The sequence below is a fragment of the Pseudopipra pipra genome, chromosome W (assembly GCF_036250125.1).
Source record: "Pseudopipra pipra isolate bDixPip1 chromosome W, bDixPip1.hap1, whole genome shotgun sequence".
In the NCBI taxonomy this organism is placed as follows: domain Eukaryota; kingdom Metazoa; phylum Chordata; class Aves; order Passeriformes; family Pipridae; genus Pseudopipra; species Pseudopipra pipra.
In genome coordinates this window covers 50592548-50602314 of record NC_087580.1, presented here as the reverse complement: position 1 = coordinate 50602314, position 9767 = coordinate 50592548, and the positions used below count along the sequence as shown (strand labels likewise).

The 9767-nt window shown below is 41.1% G+C and overlaps 1 protein-coding gene across 3 annotated transcripts in view; it reads right to left on the bottom strand.

Annotated features, from left to right (window-relative positions):
* Positions 1 to 475: 475 nt before the first annotated feature.
* Positions 476 to 9767, bottom strand: part of LOC135404410 (ceramide transfer protein-like) — a 141449-nt gene continuing 132157 nt past the window's right edge. For all 3 annotated transcript variants that reach the window (XM_064639134.1, XM_064639132.1, XM_064639133.1), the window contains 6 exons: positions 9028 to 9123; positions 4050 to 4182; positions 3866 to 3936; positions 2494 to 2622; positions 1912 to 2041; positions 476 to 606 (listed from right to left, as the gene is read on the bottom strand). In XM_064639134.1, the coding sequence (XP_064495204.1) occupies positions 479 to 606; positions 1912 to 2041; positions 2494 to 2622; positions 3866 to 3936; positions 4050 to 4182; positions 9028 to 9123 (687 nt within the window). In that variant the 3' untranslated portion in view covers positions 476 to 478. The remainder of the gene's footprint in view (positions 607 to 1911; positions 2042 to 2493; positions 2623 to 3865; positions 3937 to 4049; positions 4183 to 9027; positions 9124 to 9767) is intronic.

The window sequence follows — 9767 nt, the reverse complement described above, 5'->3', positions numbered from 1 at the left end:
CTAGTCGGCTCATTTAGTACCTGTACCATGAAGTTATCATCCAGGTGTTTTAGGAATCTCCTGGTGTTCCCAGTTAATATCTTGCAAGTTGAAGTCCCCCATAAGGACAAGCGTGGTTGATTTAGAGGTGTCCCTTAGTTCCTTGTAGAATAATTCACCAGTGTCGTCATCCTCACTGGGTAGCCTATAGTAGACCCTCACACTTTGTTTGTCCCTTAATCCTTACCCAGAGGTTCTCAACTGCGCCATTGCCAACTGTAAGCTCCATACATTCCAGTCTCTCCATTACATACAATGCTACCCCCCCACCTCACCTGCCCTGCCTATCCCTCCTGAAGAGCCTGTAACCATCCACATATATTAAATATAAGCACTGAATTCATGCTAGAAAGACATTTCTAGATTGCCTACTTCTGTTTGACCTTAAATATTTACAACAGTAAATCAAGAATAAAAAAAAAAAGTATACCTGCTAATATTAGAATAAAATAGGCTTTCCTGCTGTTTTCTCTTGCACATATGATGTAAAACGCTTTAAGAATTTTGGATATTCTCGTTTTGCCACTGCCCGTAACACTGATGCTGGTGCCCATCCTCCTGGGTTCACTACGAGTAGACAGGAAGCCAGACATTGAAATACAACAAATCTGTTAAAAACTAAAAAAGAAAATTTAACTTTGTATTCCTGCAATTCTTTCTGAAGTAACAGGAAAGAATATTCAGCAGAATTTATACCCTTACAGCTTGTATTGCAGCACTTTCTACTCTTAATACTCTAATTCAGTCCAGTTTTACGATGCTACTATTTAGAAAACATTAAACGTGATGTGTTATGTTTGGGGAATGCCCAAATGAAAGACTATATTCATTAAGTACTTCCAAAAAACAACAAAAAGAGAGACTCAATCTACTTCTTATTTCAAAGAAAATAGAAGTCAAGCCTTAACTTTTCAATAATTGCTGCATTTGCCTGCAGAATTGCTACATACTTGATGTCTTACAAATTATTTTTAAAGCACTTCAAACAAAATTTGATCTGATTATAAAATATGCTTAAAGTCACAGGTCAAGTACTTTGCTGAAAAAGATGCCACTTCCCATATAATCACAGTTCAGAATTTGTCAATGAAAATATATTTTTTTAAATAATTGTGAAACTTCTACATAGGAAACAAAGGAACTTACCCCCAGAGTTTAACAACATATAGTATTATTTGTACGGGATTTAATACAAGTTGTATCACTCCTATATGGCAAAGATTTACTGAACCCAATTTTCAGACTGTGATTATTTAGTAAGCCATGTAATAGGTGGTCAAAAATAATAAGTGGGTGAGAGACTCAAGGTGTTTTGCAGCTGCAGCAGAGGAGATAATAGGTATGAGGTTCCAATACTATAATACACTGCTAAACACTGAGTACAGTAACAATACAGTTTGGTTTTGCTAACTTTGCAGTCAAAGATTCTGTCAGTTAAAAAAAAAGTATGTAGACTATGTTATACAGCTTGCAAACATCCTTTTGCAAACATCCTTTCACAAACATGAATTGTGGAAAAATTTGACAGCAATATATGAATAAAAAAACCAGATTATTACTAAAACTAAAAGCTTATGCCAAGTCATGCCAGTTGCAGACATTTCTTCTGCCCACCCCTCTCTATCCCAAGGTTCTGTACTTAGAACTGAGCTGCACATTACTTTCATTTATTGCTCCCAAAATGCCACACAATGAAAGATCCCATTCAGTGATTGATGTAGCACATTAATTCGAGTCCTTGACCATGAAGACCACAAGTGTGATCCTATATATAAATTTAACAGAAAACTGCATCAACCTTTTTTTTCCAGTATTCAGCTCCCCAGAGTTAGCATATATCATTAATGTTGTACTGAAAAATTTTAGACTTACCGTTAGCTACATATGTAATCTTGCATAGGATATTGTCCCTGCTTATTTCCTTGTTCCCCTCTGGCGGGCTTACTAAAGTCTGACAAATCATAGCAATATTTATTTTGGCACGGACACAGCGATTGTTCAGCTGTCAGAAAAAAGAAAGCAACATTTATAAGCTTCAAACTAGGTGCATTTCATCATACTTGACTGTTAACATTTTAATTTAGTATAAAGTCTAAGACACTCCAAAAAATTATGTTTCAGTTATACAAGCCTACCCCCATGTCTGACAATACTGAAGAGTTATTTATTTGATTCTATATGAAGGAATCTCAATTCTTTAAAATGTTTTCACCAGAAATTTTGCTTCCATTTGTATGCAATGCCTTAGATATGCCAACTGTTGAGATAAGATAAGAAAGTTTTTGGCTCAAAATGCCTTCATCGGGTCATTGCATCATCTGGTATAAACAAACTGTATTTTTGCATATCACCCCCTTCTCCCCCCTACCCCTCTGTATTGCAAGAGCATCACACCACATAATAGAAAAATGGCATCTTTAAAGCAGAACTTGATATAATGAAAATAATACTTACAGGAGCATTGTCATGTTCCACAGAGAAATTGCAAACAATCCATGTTTCAGGATCATTTTCACTGAATGCTGGTATCTTTCTGATGGCAGACAAATACAGCACATCCCTTTGAGAAGCTGGCCACACTCTCTGCAGAGAAACACCTGAATATAAGCTTTTCCAGTTTTGTAAATTAAGTACTTACTATCCTTAGACAAAGGAAAACAACAAACAAGGCAAAACAGGTCAGTCATGTTATTAAACTAAAAAAGTTTATTCAAGTTAGTGATTTCATGCAATTTTCAAAACTGAAACAAAACACAACTGTTGTACAGATGTGTATGAGGTTATATGGCTATACTTAGTTTTAAAAAGTTAAGGCAAAGGTTTAAGGTCTTTGAAAGGCAGGGACCAAGTTGCAATGACTTTTTCAGTAGACAGCCAGGAAGAGGCACTTCCCCTCCTGTTGTCTCAATCTCAGGTTTACATTTTAATTAATACTTGTAAGTTACAAACTGAACTAGTGGTTAAGTTTAAATAGATGCATCTACAGTTATTTATGTCTCCATAAATATGGTGAGAGTGCAAGAAATATTTATAACATATTATTTCAAAAAGTTACTACTTTAGTGAGACAGAAGCCATTTTCCTGACACTCAATAGGGGAAAAAAGTCTAGCTTTTACCACAACACAACACTCTGTGACTATACAGTTCATACTTATTAAAAAATCAGACTGCTGTTACAGCAGTTTTAAGGTAACCACATTACCAGTAAAAAAAAATAATTCTTTTAATATTTGAGTATAGTAATACTTGCAATCATGCAAGATTAAAGATGAATGTGTACACTTCATTCTCAATTTTTTAGAACCTGTTAGGTTACAGTTATTGGGTTATAAGTCAAATGAACATTTCAGTAAAGCTACATCAGAACTGGTTGGGGTAAAAAACCATAATGAAGTTAAAAGAACAAATGTTGTACCAGGACACCTCATAATGCAAATGCAGATGCCAACTAATCATGGTCAACAAAATTATTGCAACAAAACATATGATACAGGGGTATGGGTTTCTTCCTTGTAGTCAGTGTCAATTTATTGCTTCAGTTTTCTTGAGATGATCCTTGTGTTGCTGCCAGTGATACACATAAGAGATTAATAACAGTCCTTGTTTGTTATTACAAGCTCTATCAGATATATACACAACCAATTATGCTATCAAGTCAACTTTGAAAAATTTACAAAGTTGCAGTTTAATAGAGAACTTGTTCTGAACTGTTGTTCTGGATAATATTTTAGGTTGTTAAGATGTTAAAGTATTTCAGAATAGATTAGAACACATATGTCCCAGAACGTTGCACTAAGGTGTGTATACAGGTGAAATGTTATTACCTTATGCATCTGATAAACGATGATGGCATTATCAGCTAAATTTTCCACAACATGGAAATTTTCAATTGTTGCTAAAGGGGAAAGGAAATAAAAATGCATTAGTAAACAAGCACAGATATTAGGTCAGTGTTATAAACTGTATGACTGCTGATAAACATGCAAAGCTTAAGAAATGATTCCTTACTTTCCCAGTCATTACGAACATCAACATTCCAGAAGTAGTGGCAAACTTCATGCCCTGTTACCCCTTTAACAGCATGCGTTGCTTTCAAAGGATCTAAAACTATTCCATTCTCTTCCACCTCTCTTCTGTATACCTATGGTCAAATACATAGAAAGAAATGCAGAACAAAAATTGTCAAAACTGTTCATGTCTTAATTATTTAAAATTTCGTCAGCTTTGATAAAAACTGTCAATTTTTTTTTTTCCCTAGGGTCCCGTCCCCGTCCCCTGTCCCCCCCGCCCCCCCCATCTGTTTCTTCTGGGATGGGGGGAGTCGGGGAGGGGGTAGGGGCGGAGCAGAGCTGCACATGCTGGGTAGCGCGGGAGTGGGGAGAGGGAAAGGTCTCCAGGGGAAGTGCAGTTGCCGCAGGGACAGCTGGGGGAGTCCTTTGGGGGTTTCTGGGTTTGGTCCGCCGACGGGAGCCGACGGGAGCCCGGGTTCGGCCACCTCCTTTTCTTTTCCTGAGAGGAAGTTTTTTTTCACCCACGGGACACCTCGCGGAGGACGACTGAGAGAGACCGACCTATCTCAGAGCGAGGTATTCTGCCTTTGGACTGCCTGTGAGAAAAAGGACTTTTTTTTCAGTGCTGGCTGCAAGTACACGTGGCTGCGAGCAGCTATTGAACTGCCGGGAAAGTCCTGCCTCCCCCCCCCGGGTTGCTGCGGGTTTCTAAAAGGAGAAGATGCAAAAAACTAGCTCGAGAGTCAGAGACACATCCTCATAGAGGTACAGGCAATGCTCTAACTTTATTCCAAAAATACACACATTATCAAGGGTCCTACAGGGTTCACACGCTCTGTTCTAACTTTCTATTGGTTACATTCACTTTCACACACTATATCTGTAACTTTATTGGCTCTACTAGTCAAGGCACATTTTCAGGCCCCCCCATCTTCTGGTTTCTCACACTCTGGATAGCATCCTCCTTCCTTGTTTTCCTCTATGCAGCTTTCTGATATCTGCTGCTCAAGGACACACATCTGCTGCTGGAGAACACAGGTCCCTGCCGTCCGGCACGCAGGCCGGATTGTGCAAGCAGGCCTGATGCATCATCTAAGATTTTCTCAACAGGTTTCTCCCCCCCACCTGGGGAATTGGGACTTTGTTTTGTTTCTTCTGAAAGTTTTTGACTGCACCATTTGTTGTTTATTCAGATTTTGTTAATAAAAGCTGTTTCTTTTCCTTTTCCACACTTCCACCTGAAGTTTCTTAATTTCTAAGTTGTAATCTTGTTAAACTAAGACAAAAACTTACCCAGAAGACTAACAAATGACTAATTTGCCATGTGAGTGTTCTCTGGTAACTACCAATGCAGATGTTCTTGCATGGCACTTCACATGAAAATACCAGTACTTTGAAAATTTCTACTCCAAAAATGATTTAGAGAATCACAGAATATCATGAGTTGGAAGGAACCCACAAGGATCACTGAAGTCCAACTCCTGGCCCTGCACAGGCCAACCCCAAGAATCACACCATGTGTCTGAGAGTGTTGTCCAAACTCTTCTTGAACTCTGTCAGGCTTGTAGCTGTGACCACTGCCCTGGGGAGCCTGTTGCATTCCTCAACACCCTCTGAGTGAAGAACCTTTTCCTAATATCCAACCTACACATTCCCTGACACAGTTTCATGCCGTTCCCTCAGGTCTTATCACTGGTCACCAGAGATCGGCCCCTGCCCCTCTGCTTCCCCTCGTAAGGAAGTTGTAGACTCTATGAGGTCTCCCCTCAGTCTCCTCTTCTCCAGGCTGAACAAACCAAGTGACCTCAGCTGCTCCTCATATGGCTTCCCCTCTAGGCCCTTTGCCATCTTTGTGGCCCTCCTCTGGACACTTTCAAATAGCTTTATATCTTTCTTATATTGTGGTGCCCAAAACTGCACACAGGACTTGAGGTGAGGCTGCACCAGTGCAGAGTAGAGCGGGACAATCACCTCCCTCGATGGGCTGGTGATACTTTTCTTGATGCACCCCAGGACACGGTTGGCCATCCTGGCTGCCAGGGCACACTGCTGACTCATATTCAACTTGCCATCGACCAGGACCCCCAGGTCCCTTTCTGCGGCACTGCTCTCCAGCCTCTCATTCCCCAGTCTGTACATACATCCAGGGTTGCCCCATCCCAGGTGCAGAATCTGGCACTTGCCTTTGTTAAACTTCATATGGTTGGTGATTGCCCATCTCTCTAATTTGTCGAGTTCTCTCTGCAGGGCCTCTCTGCCTTTGAGGGAGAGAACAGCTCTTCCCAATTTAGTGTTGTCAGCAAACTTATTAAATATACCTTTGAGTCCTGCATCCAAGTAATTTATGAAGATGTTGAAGAGAACTGGGCCAAGGATGGAGCCTTGCAGAACCCCACTAGTGACAGGTCACCAGTCTGATTTTACTCCATTCACTATTACCCTTTGTGGCTGACCCATCAGCCAGTTGCTCACCCACCACATGATGTGTTTATCCAGCTGTGTGCTGGACATTTTGTCCAGAAGGATCTTGTGAGAGATAGTATGAAAAGCTTTACTGAAATCCAAAAAGATTACATCAACTGGATTCCCTTGGTCAACTAGGTGGGTTATATTGTCATAAAAGGAAATTAAGTCTGTCAAGCAGGACTTTACCCTCATGAAGTCAGGCTGGCTGTGACTGATGACTGCATTGTCCTTCAGGTGTTTCTCAGTACCTCCCAGGATAGTCTTATTCATAATTTTACCAGGCACTAGACTGACAAGCCTGTAGTTTCCAGGGTCATCCCTCTTGTCCTTCTTGAAAACTGGGACAAGGTTAGCCAGCATCCAGTCAACTGAGACCTCTACAGATTCCCAAGACCATTGAAAAATCATTGAGAGAGGCCTCGCAATGACATCAGCCAGCTCTTCAAGACGTTCTCAGATGAATCTCATCAGGCCCCATAGAGTTATACGGATCCAGCGGGAGCAGCAGATCCTGCACAAGTTCAGGATCAACTGGGAGTTTATCATTCTCACAGTCATGGTCCTCCAGCTCAGGGCAGGGGGACCCCCTTAGCCCATCATTGTTGTTGAAGACAGAGACAAAGAAAGCATTAAACATCTCTGCCTTGTCTATGTCCCTGTTTGTGAGCATAAAGCACTGACAGAAGCAGAGCATGCTCTGTCATTGCCTGCTGTTTGTCTTTGTTCGAACTGCAAGAAGCAAATTGTTTTGACTGTTCAAATAACCATGAGTCGGGGGACAGCAGCACCTGCATGCAGTACTGAGACTGGTTTCATATTAAACGTGTCGTTGCTACGTTGTTACCACACACCGTAAGGCACGTCACCTCTGACCCTATATAAACAAGTGCCTAAGACATGCCCAGTGAAGAGATCGAAGACACGCCGCAGGATCGGGGCGGGGGAAGGGGGGAGGCGCCGTGCAGAAGATCGAAGACAGGAAATCCTGCCTCCCACATGCGCCGCGGGATAGGCCGCAGTCGCCACACTCACAGATCTCCACATTCCGGAGATCGTAAACGCGCTGAGCCGGGAAGAGGTCGGGGCTGCGCTGCACAGACTAAGGCGAGAAACCCTGCCCCCCCCCCCACGCCGCGGGCACGCACACGCTGCTGCCCACACACGAGCACTACCCGCTCAGCACCGCGACCAGCCCGGCCGGACCCAGGACACGCCGCAGGGCCTACACAGGGCCTACACACGCTGCGAGAACTCCATTCACGCTGCAGAGACAAAAGACCCGAGAACGAACCGACAGAGACTCCCCCATCACCAAGGAGGAGATCCAGCACAGAGTTCATGGTGGTGGTAATCTCTTTCCTGTGCTTCTTGTAATTATTCTTAGCTTTTCCCACTTTTCTCTATTTTTCCTTCTCTCTCTCTCTGCCTCTTTTTATAGGTAATAAAGTTGAATTATCATTTTGGATACCAACATTTGACCTTGTTTGTGTCTTAATCTCGCTTTTGGGTATATTCGAACTTAAATTCCTCCCTGCATTTATGGATAGAGGCACACTTTGCCTCTCTGTACCTAAGCGGGTTGGAACAGTGAGGCGACCATTCTCATCCTGTAACAGGCCGATGTTATTTCTGCATTACCTTTTGCTATTAACGTATTTTAAAAAGCTCTCTTTATTGTCCCCCACATTTCTGGTCAGATTCTACTCCAGTTGAGCTTTCACCGCACAAATTTTCTCCCTACAGTGGCGAGCAGCATAGCATCTCTGTAGTCCTCCCACATCACCTGACCTTGCTTCCAATGTCCATACACCTTCTTTTTTGCCTTAGCTCCAAATCTTCTGGACCTGTTTGTACCAGTTGTGTGGTTAACATCTGGCAAGTTGAAGTCTCCCATAAGGACAAGGGCAGTTGATTTGGAAGTGTCCCTTAGTTCTTTGAAGATTAATTTATTGGCATCATCGTCCTGGCTAGGTGGTTTATAGTAGACTCCCACAATGACATCTCCATTATTTGTTTGTCCCTTAATCCTTACCCAGAGGCTCTCAACTGTGCCATTGCCAACTGTGAGCTCCATACATTCCAGCCCCTCCATTATATACAATGCCACCCCCCCACCTCACCTACTCTGCCTATCCCTCCTGAATTAAGCTACCTTATTTATCACTATGCACAAGAATGCATATGAGCACAGTGGAGTAGCAGACAGTAACTTGTTACCATATAACATTTTCGTACGTTGAATTTACACACCATGTTGATACAAAGTTTTAAGTGGAAAATGAGAAAGGAATCAGTAAAGACAAAGCTATTGCAAGTATTGCATAAGATTTTGCTGAATATATATATTAGAATCTGTAGCTCTTGTGGTCTCCAGTCGTAATTAAAACAATGTTATTCTCTGACAGAAGTTTTAACAGAATAACTTGCTTAGTAATAGTATTCAAAGAGAATAAAAATATCTGTCTTATCATATCATCTTATATCAATTAAGCAAAAAACCAAATGCTTACCTTCATTTCTCCTTCTTCTACCACTAGCTGCCAATTGGCATCTCCTCCTACATCTTGCAAGGAATATGTCATATGGTTTTGTACCATTTCTTCCACCTTTAAAGGAAAAAATACACATTTTTAAATCATTCCTTTCATCTTCTTGGTACAGTATTGGAAGTCATAAGTCAATACTTCAAATCCTGTGCAGGAGCTGAACTTGGACAACAGAGTGTTCTATTACAGGTTAAGATCAAGCAGATACTTCTGGCCTTCAGAAGCAAAAGCCAAAATCTTGATTCGACTTCCAACTTCATTCTTTATGGATACTTCCCTATCCTTCCTTTGCACCTTTAAATTGTCAAAACTCACAATTTCTATCTAAGACAGTTTTATTTCAGCATATAGGAAATTACTTCCAGTATCTCCAAATAGAATTACAATGCACTGTAAGACTTGAAAGCCAATATTCACTGAAGAGCATTTAAAAAGCTGATGGGGAGGGGAGGAGACAGACAAACAAGCTCTAAAAAGGTGAATGCATATCAAAAGTTATATTGAAATAGCAGTGAAGGAAACAGTCATGAGAAAAGCATGCATATTCTGTTTCATTGGCATCTTTGTACAGTTGCCAGCTAGAAAAACAGAACAGAAATGCTTACATTCAAAAAAATTATGATGATGCAGAGACTCCACTATTACAAAATATGCATTTAAAAATTACTTAGCAAGACAGTTGTGTGCTTTTCTTAAAGGTCAAA